We start from the raw sequence: 23875 nt of genomic DNA on the forward strand, positions 1-23875 counted from the left end.
ACGATCGACCAAAGAAAGAGGAAATTATGCATAAAATATATATCTTTACTAGTATAATTGTGCCTAAATAGCTTTCATAATTTATTAATGTTATTTCAACCGGGAAGTCATTCTGCTAACTAAATAACACATGCATAACGAATGACAGCGCCCATGGCGCCTCCGGTGACAGGCCTAGCTCCTTAACACAAAAATTTACTCTAATTTCACTGTGAAGCAGGAGCTAAAAATTATACACTATAAAGAATAACTATTCAACTTTCCAGTGACAAAAGAAGCTGGAGATTGCATAATAAATCCTGTCAAAGCGATCAAAATGTTAGATCAACAGGGAACACCACCGTGCGAAACCGCTACAAATATAAGAATGAGCGCCATCTTGGATACAGCACCATCTAGATACTCAATAGTACAGTAGTATGGGAGGAAGGGTAACCTTGATAACGGCTCCCCTTCTATTTTTGCCACTCTTCCCCCTTGAAGCGAAAACGCTATTCGGGGTGAAGATTGCTGTGTGTCGTATCAAGATATACGGCCCCTGATGTATGCGATATCCTTAAGAGAAATTTTAAGGATATTCGCGCCAGGAGTTAGAATTCTGGAGACCTAAAGGTTAATTCTCTGGGAATATCGCTGTAGCCATATATCCCTTAGAAAGCTACCTATAGGAATCTTCCATCAGGACAACATGGTTTGAGCCCCAAAAAAATTGTTATACAGTACAGTACTATACAGTTCATGAAGATCTGCGTTAGCACATAAACACGCTATGTGATAGACAGCTGTCTCTAAGTCATAGACAGTATTTGTTTACTGACCATATATTAGATTCATAAATTTTATTATGCCTCAAAGGATATAACCAATTGTAAAATACAAGTATGTCCTAAAATAGGTCATTTATATTGCACTAATTCTGTTCTGTCTTTAATTCCACGGCTCTATCTTACAAGTTTTACTTATCTTTACTGTATTTAAAAAGACTGTTATATTCACAACACTTCACAAGAATACTAATCTCTTGTGTTGTCATCTTCACTGCTTAACACTATGTCCTCTACGTCAGATTGTTCCATCATCTGTCTTACCAGAATGTTAAAGTGTTCAACCACCTGAAAAAAAAAGATTTTATGAGACATGAAAAATGTAATGCACATCTTTATAACAATAACAGTACTAACAGTACAACTTAAGAAAATAAAGAATACATAAACCTATATATATATATATATATATATATATATATATATATATATATATATATATATACATAAACATATATATATATATATATATATATATATATATATATATACACATAAACATATATATATATATATATATATATATATATATATATATATATATATATATATATATATATATATATATATATATATATATATATATATATAAGGGATTTTGACGAAGGAAAAATCTATTTCTGGGCTCGACCTGTGTCGCCTAGTGAAATGCTCCTTATAGCACCATTTCTAAGGCATAAATATTGCTAAATATACCAGAGAAAAAAAGGATGCATGGAATGCCAAGAATAAACCCAGCTCGTTCACTCTAATGAGTGTCGGTATAGTAACTGGGGCGTGATAGAACCACGACCATAGGTCCCTCACCAGTTAGACCTCTCCTTCTTCAACATCCCCCGGAACTACGAGGTGCCGATCTACACCCGACTGCTGCCTTCTACTACGACTATCCTCCCCTCACCCCAACCCCTCCCCACGCTCCCTCCCTCATTCCTCCTTAGCACCAGCGAAGGTTCAGACGTGTTTTTCATAGCTCTATATATATATATATATATATATATATATATATATATATATATATATATATATATATATATATATATATATATGTATATAGCTTCAATAATCATGAAAATTAGATTTAGCATATAGTATAAATAAGTATAGCAATTTAACATTTGTTAACAAGGTAAACACAATAGGTAGTGCTATCTTCCTATCAAAATTTGACCTAAGAATTGCAAGGTAGTTGAGGCAAGCAACGTAACTTAAATGTCTCAGGTTTGTATAGCTAGGAAACATACAAATTGATTAAAAAAAATTGTGATTTGTTCCCACACATAATACAAACTTTTGACCTTTAAAGACTCATCCTTAGTAGGGAAAAATTCCCTTAAACTAATCTTGTCAAATTTCTAACAACCTGAGCATGAAGATGTCGAGGGTGTTAGGCTAAGTTCCTACCACGAGACTGGTAGGTGATCATGAAAGAACCTACAATATGTCCATAAGGATAGTGTCTGAATGCATGGTCATTATGATAAATGAGATGCATACATTTCATCCATCCTCCCCCTTGTCTGGGAGGATGGGGGAAATACTTCAACACATAATTTGCCTGTAAAGAAAAGTTACTCAGTCGTGAGGCTTGCCTGCAACTAGTGTCAGATCCAGCATATAACAGAGTGACTGCTTCACCCCAAATGGAAAAAGGAAAAGGAAAACGGCCAGATATTCTACCTCTCCTTCTTGACTTATGTCCCAACAGCTATCTTAGATGAGATGCCACTTTTTCCATATGGGAACAAGGTTTGCAACACGACACTGAGTAGCTAGTACATGACCAAGGATAAGGTTATTCATGGACTCGTGGGTAGTTGGCAACAAAGGTTGTTTATCGTGAAAGACTCCTACATTCAGGACTAGCCTCACTGACCAGTTCTTCCTGAAGGTTAGGGTATATTTGATATTGCCGACTTCATTCCCATGAAAAAGAATGGTCTTCCAGAATCAAACTGGATCAGCATGGTTGAAGGTACCTTTGTCAGAAGAAGCAATGTTCTTGGATATCTTTAGCTACCAGCTATTGGTACAGGAAAGTCTTTGGTGCTCTGTAAGGGAACATGAGATCTCTAAGATGTGCTGCTGTGTTCTCACAGGACAGAGGAAAGAGTTATTCTGTCCCACTAATCTAGAGGTGTGCTGGGCTAGAAGTTGGCTCCTGGACACAAATTCTAAACAAGGGAGAGGAAGGCATTCCTCCATTGAGAATGACTCGTGACATATGAGATATCATAAAGTACTCTTATCGTAATGTCGATGCTGAGGTTCGTGAATAGTATAAGGGTCAACTGAGAACTCCTGTGACATTCCTAAGGGGCTAGAGTTCCTGGAGAGGTTAAGACCATTTGAAACTACTCCTGAACCCACTTCGATCCACTGAATGGAAAAAGATCAAAGATCTGTAGTCTGAGATCTAATTAAGAGTTGAGTGACAGCCTTCTACCACATAAACTAAGCAGACCTTTATTGGCAAAGGAAGATGAGGAAAACCAAAATTCTATGTAGATAGCCTCAGCCTAGCGAAGTATCTCTACTACAAAATCACTGGCAGAAGAATGGTTGGTCTACTGGTAAGCAAGAGAGAAGTATCAAGTAACAGCAAAAAAAGAGGGTCTCCTGGTGTGTGGCATTTGGGAACTGTCTAGGTAACCTGAAAATAAAATCATCCACAGACTTGAGTACTCGGTAAACCAGGAAAGCAGGAGGAAAGGCTAAGGTATTTAAAAGGTGACCTGAATGCTCCTGACATCCCTCGAACGGTAGAGTAGCTTACTGGCAAATGTTCTAAAACTAGAGTTCTGGAAGACACGGCAGGTGAAGGGGTCTTTCGATTACGATACCATGAAGTGTAAGATGGCTTTCCGCCACACACTAAGTGAGGAGTCACTGATCATATTCAGTGCTCCTGGGGATTAAGCATGTCAGCTAGAGCATTCCTCAAGTTGGAATATTTGGTGTTCCTCAGGGTAGTGTCCTTGGCCCATTACTTTTCATACTATATACTGTACACATAACATGTGCTTTGGCCTAGAAAACAAGCTTGTTGCATATGCTGATGATGCTATTTTCTTTGCATCAATTCCATCTCCTGAATATAAATCTGGGGTTGCTGAATTCCTTAATAGAGATATAGCTAAAATTAATGCATGGTACAAATTATGGGGTATGAAGTTGAATCCTAACAAAACTCAAAGTATGATCGTAAGTAGGTCAAGGACGGTGGCTCCTCAACGTCCGGATCTCAACATTGATAATGTTTCTTTAACTCTGTAGGGCTCTTTTAAAATTTAAGTGTGATTCACGACAGCAAATTTACTTTTAAGAAATACATTAGTCTGTGTCTTCTTCAATTGTCAAAAAAATTGGCTTATTAAGAAAGTCTTACAAGATTTTCGGTGATCAATCTTTTCTGAAGAAGTGTTTTAATTCTTTCATTCTACCTTGTTTTGAATATTGTTCTCCTGTCTGGTCTTCAGCTGCTGATTCTCATCTTCATTTGTTGGAATGGAACTTACGGTCTATTAAATTTCTTATTCCTGATCTACTGTAGATATCAATCTCTGGCACCGTCATTCAATGTTTCTTATGCATGTTACATAAACGGATTTTGAGCGAAGCGAAAAATCTATTTTTGGGTGAGAGAGCCATGTCGTCCTGATGGAAGGTTCCTATAAATAGCTTCCTAAGGGATATTTGACTACAGGGATATTCCCAGAGAATTTACCTTTAGGTCTCCAGAATTCTAACTCCTGGCGCGAATATCCTTAAAATTTCTCTTAAGGATATCGCATAAATCAAGGGACGTATATCTTGATACGACACAAAGCAATCTTCCACCTGAATAACGTTTCTGCCTCGAGGGGGAGGAGTGGCAAAATAGAAGGGGAGCCCCTATTAAGGTTACCCTTTTCCCATACTACTATTAAGTATCTAGATGGCGCTAATTCCTTGTAGCATTGAGCATGGTGCTACAGATATAGTAGTTTTGGGAGGGATCCTGTTAAGGCCTTTTCTATAGAAAAGGAGGGGGGGTCCATCAGGACGACATGGTTATCTTAGCCACAAATAGATTTTTCGCTTCGCTCAAAATCCGTCTTTTGGGCTCAAGCTATGTCGTCCTGATGGAAGCTTACCAGAGAATTACTAGAAAGTACTGTATCTGTGGATTTTCATAGGTGCCTTAACCTTGGGACAATTTTTCTATGGTCATCCGGACCATTGAGACAAATGACGTTACCGTTATCCGTCATACCACTAACCATTGACAATGTTAGTGCTACCTGCCCCCTGCAGGGAAGAGTCATACTAGACAGTAGAAAAGGGGTCTCAAGGTTTGCATATATTGTATGAACAAACATAAGTATCCACTAGATCAAAGGGTCTCACGGTTTGTATATATTGTCGGAAGAATTACGTGTTAACTATATCTATTGTTTGTAAGCATACCATAATACTGCCAGAGTTCTCTTACTTATTTATTTAAGTAAGAGAACTCTGGCATATTTAAAATGCTAATTGCTGGGCGAAAAAGGATGCAATTACATTCTAATAGACATTTATTTCGAATAAATGATTAAATGGAATAACGAGTGTAACGAATGTAATGTGTTAAGGGAATTATACGTGCAACATATACAGAAAATATTTTCCTCCCTGACAGGGAAGAAATGAGGAGTGCCACTCTAATACTGAAAATTTTAATAAATTTTCCTAATATAAATTCTGTAAACATTGTATACTATCAACACTGTGTACTATGAACACACAGCACAAGTGTTATCTGTATAATTCCACACCTAAAATTTTGAACAGTCTTAGTGTCACCATAGTGACACTCACTTAAAAGTTATCGCACTGGAAGTGTCAGCACCTTTTCACTCTCATTGATAGTCCCAATCAAGTAACTGTTCATCGCAGCACTAGACGACAGGTTTTAATACACTACCTGCCGCCACCACATAATGCTTTAGTTCGTGGACTTGCTTTGCGTAGTGTTTGTAGAACACTCTGGATGATTTCCATCCAGTATATGAGAGAAGACGCTCAAAGTCCATATACTGAAAAAAGTTCAGTGATGAAACAATTTTTCTCGGATCATGACCTGCGGGTGTACTGTCAGGATCCGCTCTGTGAATGAAGTAGGTGAGCTTCGCCCTCAGTTGTTTTAGGGATAAGTTTGATCCAGAAGTTTCTCTTTTGAAGAGCTGTCCTCCCCTGAAGTCTGAAGTTCTACGAAGATAGACCTTTAGACACTCTACTGGACACAGAGAGACATCTTCCTTCAGAGGGCAGATTCTCCAGGGACCCCATCTTTTAGCGGGTAGCTCGTTCTTGGCGAGAAAAGCTGGATCAGGAAAGAGATTCAGTTCTCCCACTTCTGTGAACTGAATGTGGCACTCATTTCTTGATAGGGCTACTATTTCACTAACTCTAGCCCCTGAGGCTATAGCGAACAGGAAAATAACCTTCTGGGTTAGATCCTTGATAGAACAATCCTCATTGTTCACAGATGAAGCATAATGTAGGACCTTGTCCAAAGACCATGAAATGGGTTTCGGAGGACCTGCAGGCCTAAGTCTAACGCATGCCTTCGGGATCTTGTTAAAGATTTCGTTCGTCAGATCCACTTGAAAGGCGTATAGAAGAGGTCTAGTCAGGGCTGATTTGCTCGTAGTTATTGTATTGGCTGCCAGACCTTGATTATGAAGGTGGATAAAGAAGGACAGACAGAAGTCTATTGAAATTTCTTTCAGTCCTTTTGCTTTAACAAAAGCAACCCACTTCTTCCAAGACGATTCATATTGCCTTCTAGTCAACTTAGAATTGTATTCTTCTAAGAAGTATATACTGCCTTTTGAGATCCCAAATCTTTTCTTAACCGCTAGGACGAGAAAATCATGAAATGAAGATTTTGGGATCTCTGTGATGAAGCGAAGACTGTTGACTTCAGAACCCGTTGAGATATAGCTCAGTTCCATCAGTAGAGGGAACCAGTTGCTCTTGGGCCACTTGGGAGCCACTAGAGCTGCCGTTCCTTGGAAGGATCTCAGCATGTTGAGGGGCTTCAGCAGGAGATTGGATGGAAGGAACAGGAAATTCCGGGTCCAATCGTTCCAAACTAGGGACATGGCGTCCGTTATCTCCTCTTGAGGGTCCTCGTATGGGGCTACATATCGAGGTAGTTTCTTGATGACGCTCATTACGAAGAGGTCGATTTGTAGTTCCGGGACTTGTTCTGAGATGGAAGAGAATGAGTCTGCATCTGTGGACCATTCTGACTCTATCGGTTTGAGCCTGAATAGAGCATCCGCTGTCCCATTACGGATCCTTTGTAAGTGAACAGCGGATAGGTGCCATCTCTCTAGACAAGGGATGGCTATTATCACATGGATTATATGGGACGATCTCGAGCCTTGTCGGTTCAGACATCTCAATATCACTTCGCTGTCCAAGATCAGCCTGACGAGGGGTGATCTGCGAGGGGAGAGCATTCCCGACGTCAAAAGGACTGCCATGGCTTCCAAAATGCTGATGAGAAAGGCCTTGAACAGAGATGACCAAGTCCCTTGGACTTTCCTTTGATGGGAGTGAGCTCCCCATTCTTCCGTCGAGGCATCCATGTGGACGGTTATCGACGGAAGAGGTGGTTGCAAGGGCACGGTCCTCTTTAGGCTCTTGGCCTTCGACCATGGGTTGGGAAGTAATGTAAATAAGGCCGATATCGGTCATTTTAGATCTTTTCGAATGTTTGATGCGGGTAATTTTAGATCTCTTTGAACGTTTGATGCGTATTTTCTCCAGACTCCTGATGCATCCAGCTGTGCTCTTAGCAGTATGTCTGTTACAGCTGCGAACTGGTGAGAGCCCAATACTCTTTCCTGTTGGCGTCTAAAAATCTTGTCGGATTACAGCAGTCTCTTGACAGACCCTGCGATCTCCTTCCTCCCCCTTGAGGGAATGGAGAGACAATGTGACCTCAGGTTCCAATGATTTTCCAGTCATTGAAACCCTTGAGCTGGAGAAAGTCGAGACTTCTTGAAGTTGATTTTGCATCCCAGATGTTCCAGGAACTTGGTTACTTCTTCGGATGCTTGCAGACCAGCCAGTCGTCCACCAGGTACTCTGCTACCTGAACAGTTTCATGGCCTAGTTGTTACATGACTGCATCTGCCATTTTCATGAAGATACTTGGGACTATGTTTAGTCCGAAGAGTATGGCTCTTAGAACATACTTTATCTTCTGTAACTTGAATCCTAAGTAGGAGGAGAGGGGTGACTGACTAGAAGGGATAGAAAAGTGCCACTGACCCTTTTAATTATTTAATATTATGGGGTAAGTATTAACTGATTTCTAATCAGAGTATTGAAGGAATTCTATTCTTTTGTTAGAAACCAAAAGATTGTCAACAACTATTTCCTTATAAGGAATACAGTTAACGTAAATTAATTAATTCAATCAGAAAGGATTGATATTTGTGTCCGACTGTGGGGAATAGTTGTTCGGTCGTTAGCTTGACTCGAAGCTTTACCTGTTTTTCTTAATAAATTAAAAGTTAGGCAGATATGCGAGAAATATTTAGAAAAAGGTAAGGAGGTGTATGTTGCGTTTATGGATCTGGAGAAAGCGTATGATAAGAGTTGATAGGGAAGCAATGTGGAATGCGATGAGATTATATGGAGTTGGTGGAAGGTTGTTGCAAGCAGTGAAAAGTTTCTACAAAGGTAGTAAAGCATGTGTTAGGATAGGAAATGAAGTGAGCGATTGGTTTCCGGTGAGAGTGGGGCTGAGACAGGGATGTGTGATGTCGCTGTGCTTGTTTAACTTCTATGTTGATGGAGTGGTGAGAGAGGTGAATGCTCGAGTGCTTGGACGAGGATTGAAACTGGTAGATGAGAATGACCATGAATGGGAGGTAAATCAGTTGTTGTTTGCGGATGATACTGTACTGGTTGCAGACGCAGAAGAGAAGCTTGGCCGATTAGTGACAGAATTTGGAAGGGTGTGTGAGAGAAGGAAGTTGAGAATTAATGTGGGTAAGAGTAAGGTTATGAGATGTACGGGAAGGGAAGGTGGTGCGAGGTTGAATGTCATGTTGAATGGAGTGTTACTTGAGGAGGTGGATCAGTTTAAGTACTTGGGGTCTGTTGTTGCAGCAAATGGTGGAGTGAAAGCAGATGTAAGTCAGAGAGTGAATGAATGATGCAAAGTGTTGGGGGCAGTTAAGGAAGTACAGTAGTAAAATATAGAGGGTTAGGCATGAATGTAAAGAGAGTTCTGTATGAGAAAGTGATTGTACCAACTGTGATGTATGGATCGGAGTTGTGGGGAATGAAAGTGACGGAGAGACAGAAATTGAATGTGTTTGAGATGAGGTATCTAAGGAGTATGGCTGGTGTATCTCGAGTAGATAGGGTTAGGAACGAAGTAGTGAGGGTGAGAACGGGTGTAAGAAATGAGTTAGCAGCTAGAGTGGATATGAATGGGTTGAGGTGGTTTGGCAATGTTGAGAGAATGGAAAATGGCTGTCTGCTAAAGAAGGTGATGAATGCAAGAGTTGATGGGAGAAGTACAAGAGGAAGGCCAGGGTTTGGATGGATGGATGGAGTAAAGAAAGCTCTGGGTGATAGGAGGATAGATGTGAGAAAGGCAAGAGAGCATGCTAGAAATAGGAATGAATGGCGAGCGATTGTGACGCAGTTCCAGTAGGCCCTGCTGCTTCCTCCGGTGCCTTAGAATCTTAGATGACCGCGGAGGTAGCAGCAGTAGGGGATTCAGCGTTATGAAGCTTCATCTGAGGTGGATGATGGTCGAGGGTGGGCTGTGGCACCCTAGCAGTACCAGCCGAACTCAGTTGAGTCCCTTGTCAAGCTGGGAGGAACATAAGGAGGAGAGGTCCCCTTTTTGTTTCATTTGTTTGACGTCGGCTACCCCCAAAATTCGGGGAAGTGCTTTGGTATATGTAAGTGATGTATATATATATATATATATATATATATATATATATATATATATATATATATATATATATATATATATATATATATATATATATATATATATATATATATATATATACTATATATACAGTATTTATATACACATATACATATACATTTATATATATATATATATATATATATATATATATATATATATATATATGTGTGTGTGTGTGTGTATGTGTGTGTGTGTGTGTATGCTAATAAGCATTCCTGAATACCATAATAAAGATTTTATGGCAAAGGCCAAAAAAATTTATATAAAGATTTGAGTGAAATATTGGTACTTTGAAGGTGAAAAAATGAGGTAAATGATCTGATATTTATGTCAATACTGCAAATATAATCATTTAAAGAACTGTCTTTATAGAAAGGAAGATTGTCAAAATTTCATTACTTTCAGAAAACTTCTCTGAAATTAGGTACTGTAACTGGACCTTCAAATTTTAAATGCTATTTTCTGGAAACAAAGTTTTTGACATTCCAAAATCTTCAAATCCCACAATTTTTAACTGACTCGTTTCATTAAAAAATAATTTACTTCACTATTTCTTCCTTCATAAAATAAACACAGTTTAGTATCCCATCCAGAATATTACCCAATTGTGAGAAGTCACACGGGACCACTAAAATAATTGGGTTAAGGATGTGGAATAGATCCACAGAAATAAGTTGTTGTTGTGGTTAATTAAGGGATAGTGCAAAATGACACTCATCTTAGCAATGGAGTATACACAAACACACTGAGCTATACTAGCCTAAAAATTACTTCAAAATAATCTAATAAACCATATAAATCCATGTTAAAAAGGTAAATAAATAACAAAAATACTTTACCCTAAACCCTACCACACCATCATGAAAGATGTAGCAGTAAAGGCATTATACTCCAATAACCATAAACTCTAGGTTACTAAAAACTTACCACGAGGATCAGAGGATCAAGGCTTAGACTAGGCTATAAAAATTCAAAAGATAAACAACTGCATCTTATTTTAAAAATTGACGAAGGAATCTGAATAGCTCACCAAATACGAGAGCACGGAAAAAAATATTCAGAAGTACAAACAAACCAAATAGAAAATAGTGGCTGATAGCAAAGAAATTACCCAGATAGTAGTCTTCAATAGAGCTTGAACTCATGAATCTCTCTTATACACACTGAGTCTGTGCTTTGCCCACTGATACACAGGTTCATGAGCAGGAAGACAATATTTCTTTGATATTTTTGTCGCATTGGATACCATGTTCTAGCACTTAACAGAAAAGTCCCTGGGGACCACATAGCACATTGACTGCCAAAAATAAAACTGTTGTATTTTTCATAAGTAATATGCAAAAAATGAAAGATTTATTCATGAATAATTTTCTAAATTAAGAGCTTCATAATAAATGTATCTTACCTCCCCATATGTTCTGTTTGGCATGAGTTTTATAACTTCCTGAACTGCAAGTTCAGCAGACCCTTTCTTTTGGAGCACCATCAGCATAATTCGATTCTCTTCTTGGGTCCATGAACTACCATCCAATACTGGCAGTGCACTTAAAGCATCAGATTTTTCACCAGAAGAACACTTCTCAAGTCTATCTTCAGTAATTTTCTTATTTCTAGTGGAAACATTACTTGCATCATTGTAAGCCAAATCTTCTGCAATTTTTGGGGTTACATTGGGAATGTCTTTCTTATGCCCTAAAGATGTAACACATGTAGTTTCTTTAGATTTTTTACCTAAAACTGAGCTGTCTTGACATGCATCAGATCTTGATACTTCACCATGAGAAGTTTGAGAAACTGAGGGAATGACACTTGAACTTTTATTTTTCGCATTCAATGACTGGAATAACTCATTTTCTAACATATCTTTGGGTGGCGAATTAATGACTGTTGGTTTTCTACGAGTTTTCAAACTTATATCCGAGTCCAAATTCCCTGTACCTCTTAACCTTGTGCTGACACTAGATGTACTTGATGTCTGCTGAGAGTCACAAATCACATAATCATCTACATTGTCTCCTTTCTCATCACATTTGGATGACAAACTTTTCTTAAGTTGACTGCCTCGTCCAGTAACACTTTCTTTCTGTTTTCCAACCAGATTTGGCAACTCGTCTTTGGTTAACTTTTCTCCTACATTAGGGGAACCCTTATGGTCAGCACAACTTGAGGTACTGTTTTCAACATTTAGGAGATTCATGTTTTCTTTGTTTTTCATTAAGCTACTTTCGCCTGGGTCTTTTGCTTGTGATGTTTTCTTTGACACAGTTCCTCTACTTTTACCTGTTACTTCACACGCATCACCAGTATCAACTGAATCTTTACTGTCTCCATTCAAAGAGTGATAAGTAACCTTTGCTGGACGAAGCGTTTTACCATACTGGAGGTAAACTCGGCCTTCTGAAAACTAGAATGTAAGAAAAATAGAATTAGCTATCTTTATTTAGTCATCCAATGAGATAAGGGTTATGAACTCCTAAAAAATAATAAGAACTTAAAGTACCAAATCAGTGTTGATTGACATATCTTGGTATACTGAATTTTCATAAGAACCTTTGTTTCGAGTGAATGAGGTACCTAAGTCCTATTAGAATTAAACTTCTTGAAATTTGCAAAGTACTGTATAAGCTTATGGCATGAGTTCTTATTGGTCTAAACTGGTGAAAAGTTTTTAAATTCATTTCCCCACCTACATAACAAATTCTTGAATTAATTTGTATTTCTCCTAACTACAAACCTGAGCCCTATAATAGGAGTATACTTTTAAAAAAGCTGAATATGACTGTTAGAACTTTAAAGAGGTGGTAGGAAAGCCCTGTCCATGATGGGGTTGACGCGTTCCGGCGTCGCCCATTTGGCGTGGCTGATTCAGCATCAGAAAAAAATGGGACTATTCAGGACAGCTATTTAGGCTTCAGACTGTTTCGGTGTCAAAAACCTAATTGGACTATTCAGGACAGCCGTTTAGGCATCAGACTGTTTAGATGTCACTGTCATTGATCGGAGCTAACAACCCCCCAAAAGTATGAAAACATTGAAAACACCCAAATTTCAATATGACCTTTTATTCATTTAGGGAATTAAGGATCCTATTAAAACACTAATGGAATAATGTAAATTAAACACTTGAGTTGCAAATATTGTATTTCAAAAGAAATGAAAAAACTCAAGCTATTTAAGGGCACCGGCCGGTTAATGCCGTTTTTTAAAGACCGGACTTTGACATTCATACCACTTCATAAGGTGACTTAGAACATCTCCAAACTACTTAGGATTTTTGCCTCTGACCTCTAATTTGCGCCACCAGGGCAATTTATCCTGAAAATGAGTGTTTTTCAGAATTTATCTCCTCCCTTGATAATTAATATTAAGACCTGGGATTACTACCCTATATAGACCTCCAATAAAACGAAGAATTTTTTCCTAAAAGTCATCTTTTTTATTAACATTAATTCTTATGCTGTCTGGAGACGTTGAGCGAAATCCGGGACCAGTACGTCCTAAATTTCGTCAATGTCATCTACTGTATTGCAATATTCGTGGTCTTCATGCAAATATTCAAGACCTTACAGTTGCGTCCAGACAGTATGATATTCTTTTGTGCTCAGAAACTTTGGTTTCTAATATGAGGCACTCATCTGAGCTCCTTATAACTGGTTTTAAGGATCCAATAACATTGAAACGTGATGCCATCCCTAGGGCCAGGGAAATGGCGGTGTATATTAGGACTGAGTACCCTGCTTCTCATAAGTCCTGCTATGAATGTGGATGTCATGAGATTCAGGTAATAAAAGTTTGTGGCAAGCATAACCACTTCTATTTGTGTTCGATCTCCTGGAATCCAGACATGGATGATTCTATCTTTGATTGTCTTCTTACCATTATGGCTAAGATACAAGAAGAAGACAGAAAGGCTTCTTTTGTCCTTGTTGGTGATTTCAATCCTCACCATAGGGAGTGGTTAAATTCTGTTTCTCCTACTGATTGCCATGGCTTAAGAGCTTTAGACTTTGCCTGTGAATCAGGGTGTGAGCAAATCATAAGTGAAGGTACTCGCAGGTCTGGTAACTGCTTGGACCTCGTATACACCGACTCCCCTAGCATTATAACAAGTAAGGTTGGTTCTCCAGTTGGGACATCTGATCATGCCTTGATTTCATTAGTAGTGAAGACTGAGCAGCCTGTCCCTGATGTATCTTAATCATGTAAGATTTATATGAAATCTCAAGCAGACTGGAATGGGATTTTACATGATATTTTGAGCTTGAATTGGTCACAATTTTATAGTAGTGTTGATCCTGTAGTTCCTTTGAATGAGAATCTAGTCAACATAATTGATAAGTGTATCCCTTCTCGTGTACTAAGGTACCGAGTGAAGGACAAACCATGGTTCAACGATGATTGTAGACGTGCTTATTTGGAGAAGCAGGAGGCCTATCATCTTTGGAAGGGTAACAGATCAGATTTGACCTGAAATAACTATACTCAGCTTAGAGCTTTTTCTCAGAGGGTTTATGCTTCAACTGAAAAAGAATACGATTTGACCATAAAAGAAACCCTTTCTGGTACAACCCAGGAGCAAAAATGTTAGATTAACCTTAAATCTGCACTATTTGGTGTAGATACAACAGTTCATCCTTTACTTAAACCAGATGGCTCTGTCACTCACTCCCAAAAGGAAAAGGCAACCCTTTGGGCAGATTTGTTTGACAGCAAGAAGAGTAATGAGAAACTCGAACTTCCTGATTTCTGTTTTCCGGACGCTGAACTAAATAGTTTAGCTTTTCGATCTCGTGAAATTAAAGCTCTCTTGATGGACCTTGATGCTTATGGAGGTGTGGACTCAAATGGTATTTTTCCTTTGTTTTTTAGCTCCAAAGTTATCTGTTATTCTGCACAAGTTAGCAAGAAGAGGAGCTTTTAGCACTTGTTGGAGAATTGGTAATGTTACTGCACTATGTAAATATGTTTGTGGTAGCTTAAGTCCCACTGATTACCGCCCAATTTCCATAACTCTCATATTATCTAAAGTTTTTCAACGTCTTTTGGCAAAACGTCTTAATAGGTTGGCTGAAGGTAATCATCTGTTCCCTAGTTTGCAATTTGGTTTTCGTAAAGACCTTGGAGCATGTGATGCCCTTCGTACAATCTCCAATGCTATGAAGAAATCCCTTGATTGTGGTCAGGAAGTTCGTATGATTGGCCTTGATTTTGGTGTTGCCTTTGACCAAGTTAATCATGAGGCCCTTGTTTTCAAACTGAAACAGTTGGGAGTGGGTAGGTCATTTCTTGGCATCATTATTGAATTTCTAAGGAATAGATCGCAAAGAGTTGTTGTTGATGAGCACCATAGTGAGTATAGGAATGTGATATCTGGTGTTCCACAGGGTAGTGTTCTTGGCCCAGACTATATACACATGACATGTGGTTTGATCTAGAAAACAAGCTTGTTGCATATGCAGATGATCCTACTCTCCTTGCATCAATTCCATCACCTGAATGTAGATCTGTTGTTGCTGAATTCCTTAATAGAGATTTAGCTAAAATTAGTGCATGGTGCATATTATGGGGTATGAAGTTGGATCCTAACAAAACTCAAAATATGATTGTAAGTAGATCAAGGACAGTGGCTCCTCAACATCTTAGCATTGATAATGTTTCTTTAACTTTGTATGGCTCTTTTAAAATTTTAGGTGTGATTCTTGACAGAAAATTTACTTTTGAGAAACACGTTAGGTCTGTGTCCTCTTCAATTGCACAAAAAATTTGGCTTATCGAGAAAGTCTTTCAAGATTTTTGGTGATCAATCTATTATGAAGTGTTTTAATTATTTCATTTTACCTTGTTTTGAGTATTGTTCTCCTGTCTGGTCTTCAGCTGCTGATTCTCATCTTAATTTGTTGGACAGGAACTTTCATTCAATTAAATTTCTTTTTCCTGATCTAGATACAGTATTAATATCTGGCACCATCGTTCAATTAGTTCATAAGGCATGCTGCATAAGATATTTTATACTTCTGACCATTCCTTACATTCACATCTTCCCGGACAGTTCCATCCTGTTCGTGATACTAGGTATGCAGTTAATTCTAATAGTCAGGCCTTCTCCATCATGAGTTTCAATACTACACAGTAAGTACTCTAGAAGTTTTATTCCAGCTACGACCAAGTTGTGGAATGATCTTTCTAATTGGGTAGTTGAATCAGTAGAACTTCAAAAGTTCAAACTCACAGCAAATGTTTTTATGTTGACAGCTTACATAAGTCTTTTTGTAGTTCATATATCAAATATCTGTTTTAAAGTTGTTAATGTTTTTAAAATATTTCATTTCAATTTTCATTACTAGTATCATTTATTTATTTATTTCCTTTCCTCACTGGGCTATTTTTCCCTGTTGGAGCCCTTGGGTTTATTGCATCTTGCTTCTCCAACTAGGGTTGTAGCTTAGCTAGTAATAATAATAATAATAATAATAATAATAATAATAATAATAATAAATTTCTCGGATTTCTCACTTCATGGGACTGTAACATTCTAGAACGAAAAAAAAATTGATTTCAACACTGGATGTGCTGTGTTGAGTTCAATGGTACCTGAACTTGACGATCTCTCCTATACAAAATGAGTCTCTGCTTTGCACATTGATACACAGGTACTAAAACAGGGGAGACAATATATCTTAAGTACTTATTTTGTATTGGATTCCCTGTTCTAACCTTTCGCAGAAAGTTCTAGGAGACCACACAGCCCATTAACCCCTAAAAAATCCCAGGTTAGTATTTACCCAAATACAGTAAACCTGTGAGGAGCTAGAGGCTGAACTTGCAATCGGACGAAAATGTAATCATCTGGAAAGCAATGGAACCAACCAGCTTTAGCTGATACATCATCATAAGCAATAAAAAATTAAGAGCTCCTGCAATATGAAATACCATCTCCCAAATTAAAAATTATGTTGCTTAAGAGCACTTACTTTAATGAGAGGAGGGCTGTAAGGATCCACACTACCTACTTGGTCTTCTGCCTCACAACATAGATGTCTAAGAGTGATTAGCAATGCATAACTGTAGAATTTTAGCAGCAAAAGGATCTAAAGTAATTAAAAATTTGAGACTCTATAAGAGGAACTCAACTCTGTAAGGTGCAATGAACATTCAGAACCCTTACTGAAGGAACACAGTGTGATTATGACCACTAAACCCAACTATTGAAGTAAAGTTATTGTAGGCAACCAGCCAGACAAGTTAGGTTTACTGCTCCCAAGGTTTGCTGGACTTCTGAGAATAACAAAGGAAGTTAAATAAGTTACGATCAATAAATCTTCATCATTATCTTGGTTGATAAGGGAGTATGGGTGTGTCGCATCATTATCAACTTGGCAATACACAACTATCCTCTATCTGTAATTCCACTCTAACTAAAAATTACATTTCGTCCTTGGCCGTTACAAGAATCAAATGTCAGTCGTTGTGTTTATGATGTAGAAGCTTTAGCAATGCACAATATATATTCTCCAGTTCCATAAACACTTGAATTTGAAACATACTTTCCCTGAGAACAATTGTTTGACATCATACTCTTCAAAACGGTTATTTAAGGGGACCCTCAGCTATGGTATTTGACGTAACAGCTTGAAAAAATTTAAAATGATTTTAATGTTTCTATGTATGCAGAAACATATCATACCTGCTCTCCAGAAGTTTCAGCCAACTATTTTTACTAATAATGAAGATAAAGCAGTCTTTAAATGATGACGTCATCCTTACTGCGTCGTCTGCATGACTGAGTTTGACAGAATCGTCTTTGCGTGTTTATTTTTGCATATATATAGTGATTTTTTACTTATGTTTCAAAATCTCATATTTTTGGCAGAGATGGAAGGCATTGGTAGAGGGTAGGTGAACGCAAACTACAATCTAGAGAAGACCTGCCAGAGTTTTCAAAGACGTACAGAAGTTATGATGTATGTTTGTTTACTTGCAGTTCATATGTACTTTTCACAACGTCCTCGTGAACATTATAGCAAGGACAATGTTACCTAAGGTCAAAGAAAGAACAAAAAAGTAAGCAGAGAGCAACAAAAAAGAACCAAGAAAAAATGGAAACATGAAAGAGAGTAGAAAGTTGGAACATTCTAACTAAAACTCTGGCAACAATGAGAGGCTGCTGGCCACTCAAGACACCTTTACACCAAGACGTAGGATTTAAATACCTCTTTTAGGGAGCCTTCATGTAGCAATAAACATTAAAAGTACAAAGTAAGGTTATCATAATAACGTTATTTTGATTTTCTAAGAAAAAAGCAAAAATTTATAGCAAATCTTTGGGATCTAAAAACTCAAAAACATACTTATTCACACTTCAGTATATTTTACTCATCTATTGTTCAATTTTAGAGAGAAAGATATAACTGAAAAGAAAAAGAAAAATCCCATAATTCTGTGTCATAAATTTTACTTTCTTTTTCCTTTTTTCACAATTATTTTGTGTCTAAGATGAGCAAAAATACAAATAAATCATAGAAAAAACAAATAAGAAAATAAAAATTCTGTCACAAAGAATTCTTCGGTTTATAAAGTAGTTTTTATGGTATGATTTTCAATATAATTTGTATCATATTAGTGAAGAAAAATGTACCTAAAATATTTTTAAAAATTACAAATTCGTAGATAATTTGTATTTTTCCTAACTATATAAACCTTAGCTATTTATTAGGGGTTATACTTTCGGCAAAGCTGAAATGACGAGCCATTAAAATTTTGCGAGGGTTAACTACCCACACCGCTAGTTAGCGAGGGGTAGGGGGGGTAGCTTGCTATCACTCCCCCTCACACACCTGTGATTTAGCTCACTTTGCTTGGAGGTAGGACTTCATGGGGGATACGGCTTGCGGGCAAGTTTGTATAAGTAGCTAAGGTTTGTATAGTTAGGAAAAGTACAAATTATCTACGAATTTGTGATTTGTTCCGTAACTGGAATATAAACCACACTATTTATTAAGGGTGACTCACCCATTAGGAAGGGTGGACGTCCCTGCCAATCTGGCTTTTGGCTTTACCTGGGGGCTCCTTATCTGAGTATATTAGTATTCAAAAACAAGGAGTCCCTGTCCTCGCTAAAACCTTGCTACGCAAGTTCCGCGGCCTATGCAAGCTGTGTGTTGAGACATGTAGAAGTGCGACTGTCTAGGTAAAGTTATACCGAGTCTATTGTAGGAAAAACTAATGTAACCAAGACTTTCCCAATACCACCTCGCCAGGGTATGGGGACACAACAGTATTAGCTGAATACTAGGTACACAAGGGAGCATGGTTTACCTGCAGTGGTTTGAGGTCAGCTTATGCAGAGAACCCAGGATGCTGCTTTCCCCACGAGAGGGTAGGATGAAGAAAAGAATAAGAGCCAGTCAAATCTTATCATTCACGCAGACTAAAACCGGGTAACAGTGCCCTCAACCTTCTGCTACTTGTCCAATAACGAGCTTGAGGTATACAACCAGCTGTTGTGCAGCCACCAACGGACCGATAAAGATCATATCGAGTTCCTATGGGTCACGTCTTGCAGGCGAGAGGTTGCAAGTCACCTGGAGCATTCACATCCTTTCTTGTAAAACCTGCATCACAGAGTAATCTGCTTAGAAGGGCCAGGGGCATAGCTATGCCCCTGACATCGTGAGTCGTCATGTTGAGATGATATTTTGGTGATCCTCCTTTAGTCTCTCCCAGTGCTGATGACAAGAGAGGGGACCCAGGTGGGTTGTTGCTGTTCTCTTAAGGTAAAGTCTCATACCTTACCCTGGGTACAGTAACGGATGATCTGGATCGTCCGTTACCGAGTGGAGACTTGTGTAGGATCCGTCACCTCTGGAGACTGTGTCTGGTGACATACTCGGGGATGAAACTGAACATTGCCTTTCGCCCTTCTCATTAGTGGGTGATGTTGAAAGAGAAACCATGAAATTCCTTGACTTGTATGGCTGCTGTCAGAGTATGTAGGAACATTGTCTTCTTAAACCAGGTGAAAATTTGTTGCCTGGTGAAGTGGAACATAAGGAGGTCTCTTTAGAGACCGGAGAATATGAACCATGTTCCGAGAGGAAGGTCTCAATTCCGACTAGAGAAAGGCAAGTTGTAAGTCCATATGAGTTAGGAAAGGTCTAGCGATGAGAGGATGTCCCTTCCTTTCAGTTTGAAGGTGAAGGATCAAAGTTGAGTGATCGTCTTTACCTGTTGAAACTGATAAAGGGGTCTTTTCCTCTTGCATATACTCGAGGATTCCGCTATTGCTGGAATAGAGGTATCGAGTGGAGAGAGACAATTTCCCATGACACCAACCACACAAGACATTATACTGCCTGGTAGACTGATGCTGAGGAATTCCTCAGATATCTAGACAACCTTTTTGCAACTTATTGCAAAAACCCTCGGTGAGAGAGCAGGTACTGGGTAGTCTCCAGGGGTACAATCATAGCAAAGCTATAGCTTGTGGTAGGTGTCGAAGTGGGTTGTCTGTCACGTGGAGAGGGTTCTCTTGGAGACTATCAGGAGCTGCAGAAGGTTTGGAAACCGTTCTGCGTAATGCCATAACAGAGCTATGAGAGTCCTTGAGAGGCTGACCGATGTTCTAGCCTTTTTGAGTGCCCTTCTCTAGACAAAACAGGGACAAGACATAAACGTCATTGTTGTACCCACCGTTATTGGCCTGTTTTTTGCCAGAGAGCCTTGGGGTCTAGGGCTGGGGAGCAACGGCAGCCTGAGGTTCAGGGGCGTTGCGAACAGATCCCTAGTTGGAGGACCCCGTAAAGTCAGGACTTTGTTGGCTACAAGGTGATCCAAAGACCATTCGGTATACCTTACCTGAGATGCTGTGCACAGATTGTCAGCGAGCACATTCCTCTAGTATGGAATGAAGCCGGCTGATAGTGGCACCGAACGGACTTTGGCCCATCTTAAGTGTTTATACTGTTCAATGGGAAGAGGCTGCCAGCAAGTTCCTTCTTGCTTGTCGATGTGAGCCTCTATATGGTGCGTGGTATTGCCGTCCATCACATCACTGAGTGGTCTGTTAGGAAACGATGCGGCTGCTGAAGGACCGGAAAGTTGGCCTTCATCTCTTAAGAGATTTAAGTGACGGTACTTTCGAACTCTGTCCAGAGGGCTGAGGTCGTGTGGTGCAGCACTATGGTCCCTCCTCTCTTCTTTTGATGTGTTCTAAGCACAGCATCAAGTTCGAGGGGTGGGGAAGTTATGAGAAGGATATACCACTCTGTAGATTCTCGACTGACACCCATCCCTTGAGGTTCGTCCAAGCTTCTGGTCCCATGGGGGTCAGAATGTCTGGAGGATCGAGGGCCTGATTCCAATCAGACTCAAGTCACTCTGGGATGGGAGTTCTTCTCTTTTTGAGAAAGTTTTGTGGAGATTTGTGTCTAGAATTATTCCCAGATACACCAGTCTTCTGGGAGGGAAGTAGGAAACACTTCCACAGGTTTACATTGATCACTGGATCTTGGTAAAATGACTTCAGAAGTTCCGGTGCTAATGCAAGGTTGCCACTAAGTCTGCTAAGGTCAGTCAGTCGTCTCGAAATGGAGGAGACAGAAGCCGATCCTGTGAGACCGGGATGGGTGTAGTGGAAAGACCGAAGCACATTGTCCTGAACTGGTGTTTTTTGTTTGTCTAGACTGAATCTTCCAGACTTCCTAGATGAATGGTTTGGGCATGGAAGTATGTGTCCTTTAGGTCCAGTGTGCAAATGAAGACCTGAGGTCTTAGCCCTTGTCCGAACTCCAACATGGTGTGGACATCGACCCAAAGGGACAGCTCCTTGCGGATCCTTTCGCATGGGAGATTGTTGACGCTGGGGTCTTGACTCGTGGCGTAAAGGATCGGATGCGATACCCTGTGTACGGATTCTTCCCTGAGGGAGAATTTCTTTAACTGACAGAAGGAAGGCAACTCTTAACCCTACCGTGCGCCCTGACGGGAGTGATGCTATTCCTTAGAATAAAATCAGTCTGGCGAATGTTAATCAATGGTTAACGATTGGGTATCGTGGTTACTGTGTAGTTGGAGAGTGCTCACAAGTAGTACCCTGTCGACAAGCCGCTGATGAGGGTTGTCGATCGTTTGCCGATCACTTTAGTGGATTGGTATGATGGTGAACGGCCAGTAGCGAGAGAAGTGTGTTGTATACCTTCTGATCTAGGGAACTACGGGCAGGGGTTGACTAGTAAGTCTGAGTCACGAAATGCTGGCGAATTGTTGATGATTGGTGAATTGGCGGTCTGTGAGCCGAGGATGGTAACTGACAGGCAGATGAAGGCTGTCTGGTCAGTCAGCCAAGGTAGGCTGGCAATAAATGAGTTGGTAATCTGCTTTGAGAGCCCTGAGAGACATCAGAATGGTTTAATGATAGTCAGTTGGTGATGGTAAGCCACTGATGATCAGCGATCGATCGCGGACCGGTGAGCTAGAGATTAGCAAGCTGACTATGGTCCCTCCTGGTTAGTCAGAGATCAGCAAGCTGATGATGGGCTGGTCAGAGATCAGCGAGGTGAGTTCGATGATCGAAGAAAGATGAGCAGCCCATCGGCGATCTAGTGATCAGCAAGCTGATGACTGGTTATTGACAAGCAATCGGTGATTGGCACGCTAGCAATCGGAGAGCGTTAGTCATTGGAGGAACTAGAGGTCAATGATCAGAGCTGAGCTAGCAATTGACGATCTGGTGATCGGTGAGCTAGCGATCAGCAAACCGTGAACTAGCCATCAGCAAACAGTGATCTAGAGATCAGTCTGTTGACGCTTTCTTGTTTGCTAACGGTGGTCTGTCAAGAAAAAACTTCAGAAGAAACAGGGAGCAAGGATTCCTCATTTTGATTCCCCTAGGAAGATGGAGTCTTCGGGATCTTGAATCCTTCTATGAAGCCTCTTTCCTCTTTTCCCGGCGGCCATGATATGCATTTGCGGAGAGAGGAATGGGGCAATGGTGACCTGTCCAAAAAGTTTTATTCTTTTCTTTTTGCCTATTGCGCGAGTGTGCAGGAAAGTACTGGAACGATGGCACACAGGATGATGCTTGTGCTCAGTTTCTGCTGAAGCGCAGTTTTCGGTGAATGCGCAGAAAAGCGCTGGAGAGCAGGCACGAGCTGGTGCGCAGGTGAGCGCTGGTTCTTTGGCGAGCATTGGATCTGCAAGCACTGGCTCTTTGGCAAGAGCTGGCACATTGAATCTGAGACCACAACTGCTCAGGAGAGCACTGGTCTGAGAGCGCAGAAGAGCGCTGGCGAACAGCAAGCACTGGCTCTTTGTGAAGAGTTGGCGCATTGGCGAGCTCAAGTGGGTAGAAGGGTGCTGGATATGAGAGTGCAAGTGAGCGCTGGCGCGCAGTAAGGCACTGTGTAGGGTTTTGTGCAGTCTCCCTAAAATGCGCAGAAGCATGACTGGATGTGCAAGGGTGGGTGCATGGGCACGCGATTACGTGGCGCGCGCGTGGAAGCAATGGCACGCATGATAATGCTGGCGCGCGTAGGAAAGCACTGGTGCGCAGGTGCAGGAGAGCGCTGGCGCGCCGGTGCAGAAGATCGTTGGTGAGCAGGAATGATCCACAGAAGAGTCCAGGACCGAGGTCCAAGAACTATCTGTAGTGTAAGGTAGCACTGGTAGGTCGGCAGGTCAGCTGGCACGACGACCAGAAACTGGGATGAGCTCTTTGGAAGGGCGAACATCCATTGATGGCGACCATGATAGGTCCACAGATGAGTCTAGGACCGAAGTCCAAGGACTAACTGCAGCATAAGGTTGCACCGGTAGGTCGGCAGGTAAGCTGGCAGGACGATCAGGAACTGGGATGTACCCTTTGAAAGGGTGAACTGACGCCCATGAGGGCTGGAGGACCAGCAAGCTGACCTTAGCAGTAGCGATCCTCTGAAGAGGAGTCTCTATGAGTGGCCCCTCTAGTGAGAGAGGTGAACACTTCGCAGGAGAGACTTGCCTAAGACTATGGTCCGCCCCCGAAGAAGAGAGACTCAGCAAGGGGGGAGTGTCATCT

The 23875-nt window shown here is 40.2% G+C and overlaps 1 protein-coding gene across 2 annotated transcripts in view; it reads right to left on the reverse strand.

Moving 5' to 3' along the window:
• Positions 1 to 914: 914 nt before the first annotated feature.
• The window catches only part of mute (muscle wasted), a 421459-nt gene continuing 398498 nt past the window's right edge, over positions 915 to 23875 (reverse strand). For both annotated transcript variants that reach the window (XM_068349571.1, XM_068349570.1), the window contains exons 26-27: positions 11231 to 12229; positions 915 to 1112 (exon numbers count right to left, since the gene is read on the reverse strand). In XM_068349571.1, the coding sequence (XP_068205672.1) occupies positions 1014 to 1112; positions 11231 to 12229 (1098 nt within the window). In that variant the 3' untranslated portion in view covers positions 915 to 1013. The remainder of the gene's footprint in view (positions 1113 to 11230; positions 12230 to 23875) is intronic.

The sequence above is a fragment of the Palaemon carinicauda genome, chromosome 26, assembly GCF_036898095.1.
Source record: "Palaemon carinicauda isolate YSFRI2023 chromosome 26, ASM3689809v2, whole genome shotgun sequence".
Taxonomy (NCBI): domain Eukaryota; kingdom Metazoa; phylum Arthropoda; class Malacostraca; order Decapoda; family Palaemonidae; genus Palaemon; species Palaemon carinicauda.